The 15,000-nt window shown below is 35.0% G+C and overlaps 1 protein-coding gene across 1 annotated transcript in view; it reads left to right on the top strand.

Annotated features, from left to right (window-relative positions):
* smc5 (structural maintenance of chromosomes 5) overlaps positions 1–15,000 on the top strand; it is a 128,179-nt gene that overhangs the window by 57,228 nt on the left and 55,951 nt on the right. Inside the window, exons 12-16 of the mRNA XM_039750738.1 lie at positions 9,044–9,138; positions 10,673–10,805; positions 11,733–11,906; positions 14,124–14,293; positions 14,471–14,594. Of these exons, the coding sequence (XP_039606672.1) occupies positions 9,044–9,138; positions 10,673–10,805; positions 11,733–11,906; positions 14,124–14,293; positions 14,471–14,594 (696 nt within the window). The remainder of the gene's footprint in view (positions 1–9,043; positions 9,139–10,672; positions 10,806–11,732; positions 11,907–14,123; positions 14,294–14,470; positions 14,595–15,000) is intronic.

Below are 15,000 nucleotides of genomic sequence, written 5' to 3'. Positions count from 1 at the left end.
GCTTTCTGTATCTTCTGCATTGCATTCAGGTTACCCTGATGTTTTATCTCATAGTGCCGTCTTAGATTAAATTCTGTAATTACAGCCACATTAGCTCCACAAATGAGACACACGGGTTCAGTAAACATATACTCAGCCTCCCATCGGTTTTTAAAGGCTCTATTTTCAGAATCAACTTTTCTCTTCAGCATCGTGTGAGCTAGCTTCGCAATAACTTGTTCGGCAAGGCGGCTGAAGCGCTGCATTATGGGATCTGTAGTTTATTGTGTTACCAGCGCTTCATATACCCGGCTTTAATAACAATAATACAGTATATAAAATGATCTCGGGCGGATATAATTACACGCCGGGCGGATGTGGCCCGCGCCCTTGAGTTTGACACATATGGACTAAATAGAACTTGAAAAGATATATTTTTCAAATGTGATCGCGCAATTCAAATAGAGTTGACGCAAGACTACAGCCTGCATCCTCCCTCGCTGTTACTTTTTACCGCTCATCTAAGGAATACACTGAGTATGGCTTTACCAAAACAATCATTGATGGTGAATAAAGTATCCATTATTCGAGTATGTAGATCGGTATATATATATATACATATATATATATATATACCCGCATCGCAGCGAGAAGTAGTGTGTTAAAAAGCTAGAAAAGAAAAGGGAACATTTTAAAAATAACGTAACATGACTGTCAATATACAGTATTTGTTTTGTGAGTGTTACTGAGTGTTGCTGTCATCAAGGATTTGATTATCATTATTTCTTTCAATCAGGTTCGTATTTGTAGGATGTGTTGTGTTCAAGTTACATTCCGTGTTTGTCAATCGTTGTAAAGATGACAGGTTTCATTCATCGATTCGTTTCTTACTGCATCAATAAACAGCTCGTCTTCTTCTTTATCTGAGACCTGACACACTGCATGCACGGGTTTTTTACACTGTCTTCCTTTAGCGGGACATTGACTTTTTCCACCGTGTGCTTTGTTTCCGCAGTAGCTGGATTTATGAATATGCTTATCAGACGCTTCATATTTTTGCTGCCTTTTCAATTGTGTAATTCGGTTTTGTTCAGCTCTTTGGAACTGTTGCTTTTATCTGTGCACTGCGCCAGTTCACGGAGCCGCTCGGTGTACATGCATCGAAGGTTCCCAGCTGTGCTGGTGCCATCTCGCTATGTCCATGGCTGTATTTAATGTTACCTTAGTCCTGGCACTTAAAACTTTCTCTCGCAGTTTCGCTGAGTTTGTGTCAAACACCACCCTGACCATCTCATCTTCCTCTCCATAAGCACAGTCCTTCACCCGTGAATATTTAGTGGGAGTTTGCTATTGGATTGCCGCTGACGGACGGCCTTATATGGGCAGGCACTAAATTACAAACGCCAGCGGCAGCCTGTCTATGAACTTAATTTAAAGTGTAGGTTTACATCGTGCTTTGTTTCCGAAGTAGCAGAACTCATCAATATGGTTGTATATGTCACTCGCCGCTTCTTATTGTTTCGCTGCCTTCTCAATTATATAATGCATGTTTTCTTCAGCGCTTTTTCGAGGTCTTCCTGGTTTTCTATGTACTGCGTGATTACGTGGGATGCGTGATGATGTCACACGAAACTCCGCCCCCACGGCGTTCAAGCTCATCTCCATTACAGTAAATGGAGAAAACAGCTTCCAGTTATGACCATTACGCGTAGAATTTCGATATAAAACCTGCCCAACTTTTGTAAGGAAGCTGTAAGGAATGAACCTGCCAAATTTCAGCCTTCCACCCACACGGAAGTTGGAGAATTAGTGAGTGAGTGAGTGAGTGAGGGCTTTGCCTTTTATTAGTATAGATATATATATATATATATATATAAACACATACATATACTTGTGTGTATAGCTTTTATATATGTGTGTGTATAGCTTTGGTCACTGAGTGCAAGGGAGAAATAATAAAATATAGTCTAAGTTATTAAACAGTAAAACATTAACGTTTTAAGAAGTACAGGTACATTGAGCACTACTGGAGTGGTTTCAGGTAAACTACATTTTAAAGACTGTGTAACACAACAGGTAAGTAACTAACAGCAGCTAAAATATATATGGATCATCTCTCGGTAGTAGATCCCTTTTGAAAGGCGCTACACGACGGCTGGGGTATAGAAATTACATTTTCTATGTGAACGTTCAAATTTGTGCCTCTGGTAATGTGCCTTACCGGCATTTAAAGAAAATTAGTTTTGTGTCCTCTGCAGTGTTAAGGGAGAAAGGCTTTGGTTTGGGATAAAAGGAAAAAAGTGTAAAGAAAGGAAAGTTGCCTTTTCTTTTATTTAGTATCGAGAGATGTGTTCGCTGACGTTATGATCGCCTTTTGGCGACAGTCGCGGTGGGTCTTGTGTAGACTGGTGAGACGCCCCCGCCATTAATCGGCTGTGATGGCACTGTGAGTCCTCCACTCGTGTGCGTGTCTTCATAATCCGGGGTGAGAACCTCATAATCGTGATACGTGCAAAGAAAGTGTGAATCGCCTTAATATTATTTTGCCGTGGTGTAGAAAAGGGGTCCGTGTTTGCACTTGTCTGGGCTATAGCGCAGGGGAGGATGAAAAAATTAAAAGTGCTCACTTTGACTTAAGGCAGAAGCACAGTCAGCGTCTCAAAGGCGGCACAGCTATGCACGCGCTGGCTGCTCGACTTTTGCAGGGCAGGAGACCACAGTTTTGCAGACACGTTCATGATATCAAAAGTCTCAGCTCTTTGGAGGTCATTCATATATTATATGATATATATATATACTGTGTATATATATATACTGTGTATATATATATATATATATATATATACTGTGTATATATATATATATATATATATATATATACACTGTGTGCACAATTATTAGGCAAGTTGTATTTTGAGGATTAATTTTAATATGGAACAAACACAGTGCTATCAGTCAATCCAAAATGTTAATAAACCTGAAACCTGAATGTTTCACAACGGAAATGTGAGTGTGAACATCATCAGGGAATACATATGTGCACAATTATTAGGCAACTATTAGTGTGCAGATTTATTAGGCAACTAAAGGAAAAATGAACATTTTCCCATCTCACTTGTTTATTTTCATCTGTTATAGTGAGAATAATAAACAAACACCTCAAAATTTACAAATAAACATCTCTGACATTTCAAAAAAAAAAAAAATCAATCAATGACCAATATAGCCACCCTTCTTTCCAATAACAGTCATAAGCCTTTCCATTCATGGAGTCTGTCAGTTTCTTGATCTGTTGACGAGCAGCTTTTGTGGAGCAGTGACTACAGCCTCCCAGACACTCTTCAGAGAGGTGTATTGTTTTTCTCCCCCGTAAATCTAGCGTTTAAGAAGTGCCCACAGGTTCTCGATAGGGTTTAGGTCAGATGAGGAAGGGGGGCCATGTCATTATTCCTTCATCTTTAAGGCCTTTACTGGCTGGCCACGCAGTGGAGAACTTCGCTGCAAGTGATGGAGCATTGGCCTGCATAAAAATCATGGTCTTCTTCCTGTATCACCGTTTGAAGAAAGTGTCTTCGAAAAACTGGCAGTAGGTTTGGGAGTTGATTTTGAGTTCATCTTCAATGCAAAAGGTCCAACTAGCTCATCTTTAAAAATACCAGCTCATACCAGTACCCCACCTCCACGTTGGAGTGGAGCTCTGTGCCCATTACTGATCCACAGTTCCATCCATCTGGTCCATCAAGAGTCACTCTCATCTCATCGGTCCATAAAACCTTTGAAAAAAATCTGTCTTCAGATATTTCTTGGCCCAGTTTTGACGTTTCAACTTATGTTTCTTGTTCAGTGGTGGTTGGGTTTCAGCCCTCCTTACCTTGGCCATGTCTTTGAGCACTGAACACCTTGTACTTCTGGGCACTCCAGGTAGGTTGCAGCTCTGGAATATGAAAGTACTGGAGGATAATGGGTTCCTGGTAGCTTCACGCTTGATTCTTCTCAAATCTTTGGCAGCTAATTTGCGTCTTTTGTTCTCAACACGTTTCTTGCGACCCTGTTGACTATTTGCAACAAAATGTTTGATGGTTCTGTGATCACACACCAATATCTTAGCAATTCCAAAAGTGCTGCATCCCTCTGAAAGACTTTTACAATTTTTGACTTTTCAGAGTCAGTTAAATCTCTTTTTTGGCCCATTTTGCCTGAGGAAAACTAGCTGCCTAATAATTCTGCACACCTTGATATAGGGTGTTGATCTCCTTAGGCCACACCCTCCCTCATTACACAAATACACATCACCTGACGTGCTTAAATCCAATAAGCATTCAAGTTAATACAGCTTGGAGTTGGAATATACGCATTAAAAATGATGATATGGTCAAAATACTCACTTGCCTAATAATTGTGCACACAGTGTATATATACTGTGTGTATATATATATATATATATATATATATATATATATATATATATATATATATATATATATATATATATATATATCTCAAAATACCCCCCTACTTGGAGAAGTAGTGTGTTAAAGAAGTAATGAAAAGAAAAGGAAACATTTTAATAATAACGTAACATGACTGACATTGTCATGAGTGTTGCTGTCATATATATGCCTGCCTAAATAAGTCACGCTCGCTTTGCTCTTACTTTATTTACCGTTCATTTAATTACGGCTAGTGGCGGAAAAATTATAAAATGGAAGGAGGATGGCTTTACCAAAACAATTATTGATGGCGAATTGATTATTCATAAAGCTTGAATTGGTGATCTGTTTTTCTGTGTTAACCTCATATTTTTTCATGCTTCTTCTCAAACTAAGGTGGTGCGAGGGTAAAATGAATCGGGATGTGCTGATCAAAGTAATCGGTGTACCAGGAAATCATGCATTGACAAAAGCTCCCCTTTGCTTGTAATGCAAAGTGTGATTAAATGCATTATTTTTAACGTTATGGAGCACATGCATCAAGCTTCTCAGCTGTGCTTGTGCTAAGAAAAGGAAAGATTTTAAAAATAACGTAACACGATTGTCAATGTAACCTTTTGTAAGTAGTGCCTGGAGGATTCAGTGTGTAGAAACTCTATAGAGACAGCGTGTGTATTAACTTGTGGATTTTTCTGTGAGTATTTGGTGGCAGTCTGACGAAGTTGCTTCGGAAGACGGCGTTAGCTGCAGAGCTCAGCTCAGAGCCAAATGAGATGAATGGGAGGGGAGATGATGACGTGACTCCCCCACCCGCCTTAACTGTCAATCCCCACAAACACAGTCTCGGAATTTGCATAAGCACACCCCTTCACCTACAATTTTAACTTAGTTATAAAGTGATCAAAACTCGTTTATATCCTCGTCCTCTCATTAAACTTGTATCCCGCATTACCTGTGGGCATGTGAAACGCCAGCGTAGCCTGTCTATGAACTTAATTTAAAGTTTAGGTTTACACCTTGCTTTCTTTCCGAGGTAGCAGCAGTCATGAATATGGTAGTATATGTCACTCGCTCGCTTCTTATTGTTTCGCTGCCTTCTCAATTATATAATGCATGTTTTCTTAAGCGCTTTTTGGAGGTCTTCCTGGTTTTCTACGCACTGCGTTGACAGTCAGTTCACGTGATTACGTGAGAGGCGTGATGATGTCACACGAAACTCCGCCCCCCCCCACGTCATTCCAGCTCAACTCCATTACAGTTAATGGAGAAAAATACCTTCCAGTTATGACCATTAGGCGTAGAATTTCGAAATGAAACCTGCCCAACTTTTGTAAGTAAGCTGTAAGGAATGAGCCTGCCAAATTTTAGCCTTTCTACACGGGAAGTTGGAGAATTAGTAGTGAGTGAGTGAGTAAGGGCTTTGCCTTTTATTAGTATAGATTTACGTTTTTGCTAGTCTGTGGCCGTTTGCTGCATTTTTATTTGTCGTATTATTTGGCCACAGTAATCAGTCTAAAATTGTTGTCAGACTTTTACCTAGACCTCAGGGACACTTAAAAGACCATTGCACCATTATAATCCTCTCACAACTAGTTCAGTTCCTCATTCCATATTGACTTCAATTCATTTGTGGAGTTTGGCAAAGTTCACAAACATTTCCTTGATTTTGTTGAACTCGAAACAAAGCAAATTCAGCAGGGTTTGCTTATCTCTACTGTTGATGTAACACTTATTCTATTTCCATTACTTACATAAGATTAACTGTATCTGCCCCAAAAGTTTGTCTTTCTTTTAGAAATCCATTGATCACCCATCCAAGGGCAGTTTTTAGAGCATAAAGTTCTTTACCTATGCTGTGCATACAATTCTACTTTTATCAGTGGTAAATATATATAGGGTGGTCCAGATCTATTTATGCAACTATTAATGCAATGCAGAAAAAAATGCAAGACAAAAGAATTGTTCGAAATATCTTTTAATAAACGAAAATGGACTTACATTGAATTAATTCACTGATTTTCCATGTAATGTCTTACTTGTCCTCCATTCAGTTGTGAATTGTCTATGTAATAAACTTAATAAGTTATAGCATAATGAAAACTACATAATTAGATCTGGACCACCCTGTACATTTAAGTTAAGACCATCTTGTAGTGTCATTTGTTGTGGAATGCTCTGTTTCTTCACTGGAATCAGGCTCTGCATATACATTTTTGGCATACATTTCAAATCAAAGAAAATAGAGCCACAAATTTTCAAATCAAAGAAAATAGAACATTGGTTTCTTCATATTGGCTTTACTTTATCGCATTGTACTGAGAAAGATTTAAGGTCTTCTTCCTCCTTAGAGGTTCAGTTGTTTTTGAACCCCCTCTGTGTAGAATGTTGCTGTACATTTGTATGCCTGAAGCATTTTATCACTATATCCTAACACTCTAAATAACCCAGAAAAATTGCCTTCCATAATGACAATTTTTATCAAGGAAGTTTTGTTATAGCAACTTTTTTCAAAAACTGAGCACTGCAGACTTATAAGGTAAATGCTATAATAAAATTATTTTCTGTTTTTTTATGTTCATTCACACATCATGTGAAAAGGACCTACTGTCATCCTATCTGTCTTTTCACAATGATACATCCTGTCTCCCAGTGGGTTGATTTTGTGACGTGTGTGCTTTTCTTTTTGTTTTTCAATGATGAGAAAGTATGAAGAACAGCTGGGACATTCAAGTCTGTTACAGCTTTTTTCTAGCATTCCTATAAACAGAATACCTGTACCTGTATTTCACTCATACCCTTCAGTGTGCAGGAGCATTAGAACTTTTCGGCGGCTGGAAGTTTGAGCCATAATAGAGCTATGTTCAAGAACATGAACAGTGTTTCTACAAGCAATAAAAATTAACCAGGGCAAGTGAACAATTTATAGAATGACATTAAACATAAGTGAAAAATAAACCCTCCCTAACCTACTTAGTCCTGAAAAGGGGCACAGAGTTCTGCTGGAGCCTCTTCCAGCTAGTGTGGGGTACAAAGCAGGAACAAACCTTGGACAGGGTGCCAGTCCATTGCAGGGTGAACGCACTTCCACAAAGACACCCCAACCACACACTAGGACCAATTTAAGGTCGCCAGTTCACCTAACCTGCATGTGTTTGGACTATTGGAGGAAACCCACACAGAAACAGAGAGAACATGCAAACTCCATGCAGGGAGGACATGGGACACAAAAAAAATAAATTGCTCTTAATTATTTTGTTAAATTGACTGCAGTAAATGGGTTTAATAACAAAGAAACTATAAAGATTCAGCTGGCCCACTGCAAAATTACCAGTGTAACATTCACTGTTATAGTGTTAATTTGACACTTAGTTTACTATATAATGTCTGTGTGCCGTTGCTCCTTTGTATACCTGTACTCCGACTTAGCAGTGATTGCTTTCAGTCCTATCATAAAGCCAGAAGATCCCTTTATACTGACTTTTTTTGTCTGTAATATTTTTGAAAGTACATACTAGCAGCAAACAATGTATTCAAGTGAATGTTTTGACATCCTTGACATTTGATTGGATAAGGCATTTCATTTTTATTTAATGTCATGAGTATTTATCTGAATGATCAGTATTATTGTTAATTATTTATATATTATAAGCTATTCAAAGGGTTTTAGAGCAGGCATAGACAGTCTTAAAAATCATTGGAAAAGTTTTGTGATCATCTCCATATGATATGGGCATTTGCAGTAGGATGTGCTTAGATATTGCAGATTTTCTGATTTGGAAATGTGAATAAGGAGTGTGGACCTGTAGTGTCTAAAATGGATTCTTTTATACAACATCTAATAGTATTTTATTGCAGATAGAATATTGTGTTTATTAAGCCTCCTCTTTCTATAACTTGCACACCCCTCTCATTTACTGACAAAGCAACTCATTGAGTAAGCATGGGAAAAATAAGGTAATTTTGTTAATGGAAAATGTAAATAGGCCATATTATCCAAAGCTTAATAAATTAAGGGATCTCTCTGTTTAAAGCAATTTATTTATTTTCAGGAAGAAATATTACCATGAAATACAGCAACTGTCATGGGTGTTGACCAAAAATGTATTTGAAATGTTCAGCCACTCAGGCAAACTTCCTTATCTCCAAATAATTGTTATAACCTTATTATGTAAGTTGAACTTTTGTTTTTAACATCATTTAGATATCAACTCATTGCAGCATAACTTCATTGTTGTTTGCCTGTATTGAGGTGGCTTCCAGCCTCAGATATTTCAGCAAAGATAGTACATAAAAGCAAACATTTGGGAACCTCTCATCATTGCAGATATTTAACAAATTTACAAAAATATGCTCACTTATATTTTGTTATTACACTTTTAATTAGTCAAGATCTGTATTTCTTAATAGAATATAGGACTGCACAATAAAAACAAAGTATATATAAATTAAGAAAATGTTTCATAAAGTAACTGCAAAGTCATGAAAATCAGTTACCACCTTCATGTTGATGATTTGTTTATTTATATCATAGTCTTATTGCTTAGTCTTGTAAATATTTATGGGTTATGTTTATATTTACTCTTTTCCTTTTTTGTAGTGTTAATACTGATATTGATTGGAATTTTTGTTTTAAGGTGAGAGAGATCCGCAGATACAGGGTTAATACCATTCTTGCACCTGCAAAATCGATGGCACACCAACCACCTTCCAGACCAATACAACAGCTAAAGTAGGTAATTTTTTTCTGTTCAGTTAAGTGTGGACATTGTATATTCTCTGTGAGTTTTTTTTTTCCAGATACTCTTTTGCCTCCACAGAACAAGAATATAAAACCCCATCCCAGAGATGAGAAAATTGGGTTAATGTATGACTTTAATTGCCCAATTATAATTTTGTGGAGATAAACATGCTGTTGTGCCTCTTTAAATGTAGTATATCTCATATGCATGCTTGAGTCACTATTGTTTTTACCATGTCAATAGCCTAAAAATACCTTAAACCACAGGGTTACAGACAAAAGGCCAATATCAGAAGGAAATAACTGACAAAAATAAACTGAAATATATTTGTCTATGAAATAGATAAAGAAAGAATTAAAACGTATTGTAAAATAAAAAATAAATCAAGCCACATAACTTGAATCAACATACCAAAATACCATGCAATATGTTCATAGTACATAGAAGTGTTTATAAGCAGTATAGGAATTTTGGAGCTGCTTTTTTATGGCTGCTACATATTAATAACATACAAAAAAGCAAACTAGCTTTTTGTTTTTACTTTACTGTTTTACTTTTATTTTTTAACTGTGTCTGATGCTACCGAGAATGTCTCTGCTCTGTGTAATGCTGAAAGCAAAGGCTGCTTCAGGAAATTGATTAATTGAATGAATCAAAAATATACATGTAAATACCAAAACACTTTTTGAATGTTTCCATAAGTTTTGACTTACTGTCACTAGTGTAGCAAACATTCTGGTATACATTATATCCATCTTTTGTTAGTCTTTAATTCATTGTGAATTAATGTTTATTCTGTCATTTTAGTGTGTACATGTCTTAATTTGTTTTTGTACCATTTTCATATATATGTATTACATGTCACTTCGGTGTGTGCACGCCTTGATTATTTTTGTACCATTTTCATATTTATTTATTATGTGTTAAATATCTGAACATTTATTTTCTTGTTTTTGATAAAAAAACATTTATTTTACTGCAGACCTGAATCTGGCACTCTTTGAAATTAATGTGTATTTGTTTCCAGACATGCATACGGTATGCCAGTTACAGTTAACGTTTCACTGTAAACTGCATTTGTATGAGTGTTGGTATTCTATATATTGCTGTATATTTTTTACACCATTTTACTGCATTTAGTCTCATAGATTGCTTCACATTGAACTTACTGTATGTGCACTGCAGCAAGAGAAAGGCAAAATCTTTAAAGAATGTTGGTTTTATTATGACTATTAATGATTTCTGATGCTTATTTTTAATTGAAGTAACATTCAAAAATGAGTTGAAATTGGCATCCATATTGCTCTGTTCTTTAGTGTTGTAGTAAACTCTGCCAATTAGATGCCAGAAGTTTAGTTTGGCAGGACACATGGAATCTACTTTTCTGCCTCCTTTTTAACCTCTTGTTTATATGGTTAAACATTAAAAATACTGTAAACTGATTTTTTGACAATTTAATTGTCCCAAAAAGCACAGATCATGTATTAATTAATTATTTCTATTGCAATTCCTTTTTCTGTATAGGTGTTATGGCTTTTTCTCTTACTTGAGGGAGCTTTTTGATGCTCCAGAAGAAGTCATGAGTTACCTTTGCCAACAGTATTGGATACATGATGTTCCTGTAGGGACTGAGCAGACCAAAGGAATGATTGAAAAAGTGAGTATTTAGATGTACTGTGCTATGCTGCTTTGTTGGCTTTTAAATATTAATCATTGTAATATAAAAAGATAAATCCAATGTGATATTAAATTAGAATTTGTATTTTATATTAGAACCATTCTGTGGACATAGACAAAGACACTAAACACTATTTTTATTTAATTACATTATTTATCTATGCAGTAATTCAATTTTGAAATAGATGTGGAAAAGTAATAACTTGTGTTTGTTTACTAATGTGTTTTGCTTTTAGCCTTAGTGCCATGTAGTCTTAATCAACAGTGTTTTCTTTTTAACGTAGCTTAATTTGAGGAATTTGGACAGTCACTATATGTCTTTATATCTCTTGTTTTGTATACATAACATATATAGTACAAGGTGGTTGCTTCCACGTTTTTTATTTCTCTTCTCTAAGCTTTCAGAAAGCTTACCATAGATGTCTTGTATGTGTTAAGTATTAACTGTCCTTAGAGCTTCAATATGTTTATGAGTGTATATCCTCCAGGGTAAGGTTCCCATCTTGTACGCAGTGCTACAAGGGTAGGCACCTTTTTTATCTTTAACAATTAAATAGATGGGTTTGTTCTAAATGGAAGAATAGGAATATGTTGTATTTTTCAAACATTTGACACTTTTTTATATAGTTAATCTTCTAATAATGACATTGCTAATTATTTGGAAATACCCACTAAGTAAAAGTAGAAAAGAAATGTGTTGTTAAGTCACTGTTGGGGTAGAGTGTGTTCTTTAGTAGCAGGTATTTATGTATGCATGAAAAAATATGTAGTTTATCCCTTAGAATCTAGACCACAGCAATATTTATTTTTGTAAGTATACATGCTAGATCATACATGTATTTTTTTTAGGAATTCTGAGATCTGAAATCCACATTTTTAATTAAGTTATTATGTTGACTTTCTTCAGGTTATAAAAGAAGCTCAGCTGAAACAAATGTACACAGCAGAAGAAAAATATGTAGTAAAAAAATCTGCGTACAGTAACAAAGTCATTTCCAGTAACTCTTCCCTGAACCAACCCAATTTTCTCATTTTAAGTGTGGATGCTGATAAAAGAAAAGATTTGGATAATCAGCTGAAGGTATCATTTTTAAATGGTTTTGTGCCATGTTCCTGCATTAAAGTTATTCATATTTTATTTAAATACTTCTGTATTGGAAAACATCTAAAAGGTTATAGAGGATGTTGCTTATTAGGACATTAGCACTGGTATATTAGTAGTGTATTGATATAAAATATAGAGGGGAGTGTTTGGTAAGCTGCAAGATTGATTAAAATGAAACAAATAAAATGTCACCTTAATATTTCAGAATTGTATACAGTACATATTTACTTTAATATTAGAGTATTTTTCACATTCTCAACATTTAGCTTTGCTCCAAATCCAATATGTGTACAAATTTACATGTTTGATAGACTTGATTATACCTTTTTTAATATCACAAATGGACAAGTTTGGAATGCAAAGCTACCTCTGAGGTTTCCACTTGGAACTACAACTAGGAATGGCATTCGCTTAACTTTTTTATTGTAATTCATGTTTTTCTTTTTAAAAAAAGGAGTGGACCAGAACACCGTAGTGATATGATATTAAAACAGAAGTTGTGACTGCTTTATTTGAAGTGACAGTTTTGTTAAATCTGCCACTGGTAGATTAAATAAAATGTGCTTTGGCGTATACTTAAATTAATAAAAACTGAGCTGAATAATTTCCCAATTCAAATATAATTTTTAATAAAAAGAGAAAAAACAAAACTTGTCTTTTTTGTATTTGGTTTAGTTGTTCACATTTCTTTCTGTTTTGTTGATATTTCCATTCACAATTTATTGGTGTTTTGTAATTTGGGTTATTCAAAAATATTGGACTTTTCCAGAGATTGTGAAGACAATTGTTAATGCATTAGGGTGATTAATAGGTTAGACAAAAAACAGAAAGCCTTAAAAATTTCAAGCTTCTCACAATATCTAGCTTGGACTTAACTATGAAGTGAGTAATCTGTTGGTGCAGTCTATTTTGGGGATTATGTTAAGATTCTCCAAGCATATTGGTGAAGAAAGTTGAGAAAAATGTGGTTCTGTCTAAGTATAACAATTGATGTATTTTTGCTTGATTAGTAATATCAGTTGTGACAGCTTTGAATTGTTTGTTGTGAGGCCTGAGTTTATTCTGGAGTACAATCTGCCTTCCTTCTTCTTTAAATTGGTATTTCTTTTTGAATTTCAAAGCAGGTCATTCTTAGCAGTTTGTTAACATATTGCTGTGTTAATTTAGACTACCAGAAGTCTTTAGAATGGCTCATTTTACCAGTGGTTCAAAAATAGTTTTATTCTGTTTTGACTATTTGATTATTTTTTTTTGCTCATTCATTTTAAAACCTATAAATTCCAGTTTCTGTCTTTTTTTCTCTTTTAACATGACCAATGTAAATTACATATTACTTAATTATTATTACTTATTTTAAATTTGTTTATTGCCACTGTTGTCTGTGCTTAGACGTCTGTATCAGATTACTAGTTTCACTCATGTGGATTTTTGTTTTTATTTTGATTACAGTCTTGCACTGTTAGTGACAGGTGGTTGTTTAAAATATCTATAGCATCAAACCAGTCACTCTTAATGATGCATTGTTATCCATTACCTATTGTTGAAGACCTTCTAGGTGTTAGTTTATGCTTATTGCAAAGCATATGTTCACACACTTTTTATTTAGAGTTTCAAACACAAATTTTTCATATGTATGTTTTTACAAGTACAAATACCCAGTTATCTATTAATACGGAATAAATAAGGACCAAAGCAAGTACATTCCTGCATTATTTTGCCGCATTCCTTTTAACAGGTTAATTTCTTTTCCTCCACTTTCCTCCACTGTGTGAGACAGTTTTTTTTTTTTATCTGGTGTATTTTTCTCAGAAATCAGTTTAATTTTTTTGCTCTCTAAATTGTACATTTTGAGATTTTGAAGTTTAAAATCTATATTGTATTGTAATTGTTGGCTCTGCTGTCTTCCAACTCCAACATGCTATGTTCAAATGTCATGCCCAATCAGACTTTGTTTGTGTGCAGTTTGCATGTTCTCTGTGTTTTCCTCCTACATCCCCAAATAATTGCAGGTTAGGTTAATCGGTAACTGTGGATATTCCAAAGTGTTTATTGGTTTCGCAATGAACTATCGCCCTATCCAGTTTGGGCAAGAATTCAGACTGAGAATGCTGAGTACTTAAGACAGCCACAATATCTACTATACCATCCATTGTTTTTGGTAGATATTTTAATAATTGTATTCTTTCTTTTCAGGCACTGGGAGAAAATCTGAAATCATTGGATTCACAACTAAAAGCTCTTACAGAACGTCAGAATTTGCTTTCTCGTAATGACAATCAACTGAGACAGAAGAGGAAAGAGCTGTGTGAACTAAAGGGGAAGAAAAGACAACTTGAGCAAAAAATTAGCAGTAAACAATACAGGTAAGACATAATCTTGTCATGATAAAAACAAAGTTCAATACAAAACCAAAATAAGATACTCCAAGCTCAAATGAAAGATAGTCTATTAAGTGTAAACAGTTAAATACTCTATAATGCTATGCAAAAAGTGTTTTTTACTATACCATTGTTAAAAATATTTGTTTGTTTATTTTATAGTTTACAACAGTTAGAACAGTATGCAATCAATCTAACTGAGGAAGAAGAAAGAAAAAACTCCAAGATAAAAGCAGTTTATGTCCATAAAGTCCATCTCGCCATAGAATTCATGCAGTTTAGTCAAGTAAGATTTTTTTTTTATATTGATTATATAATGGATTTATAAAATTTTCTTTTTATCTACAACAGTCTCTCCTAGTTATGATCCTGGGAAAATCATCTGATCAGTTAATCTAAAAAGGAGCAGGTTTATCAAGACCTATTGCTGCAGTAAAGCTGAGAAAGCTCAAAAACAAAATATTTCCATTATTTGATTGTTCTGTGCATTTTATTTTACAGTACTTATAGCATGTGTTGTTGTAGCCCAACTTCCTATATACATCTGTCACTGCAATTAAGTTCCTTAAATCTGACATAAATACAATGAGTCAGAGATTTTTTCCCAACCATAGAAACTAGATCGTATTTAGTACCAGTGACAGTGAGCTGATTGATAGAAGTAAAATGCTCAATGAGTTAGATATTCCTGT

Source organism: Polypterus senegalus, chromosome 4, assembly GCF_016835505.1.
Source record: "Polypterus senegalus isolate Bchr_013 chromosome 4, ASM1683550v1, whole genome shotgun sequence".
Classification (NCBI taxonomy): domain Eukaryota; kingdom Metazoa; phylum Chordata; class Cladistia; order Polypteriformes; family Polypteridae; genus Polypterus; species Polypterus senegalus.
This window is presented reverse-complemented; position numbering and strand designations above follow the sequence as displayed.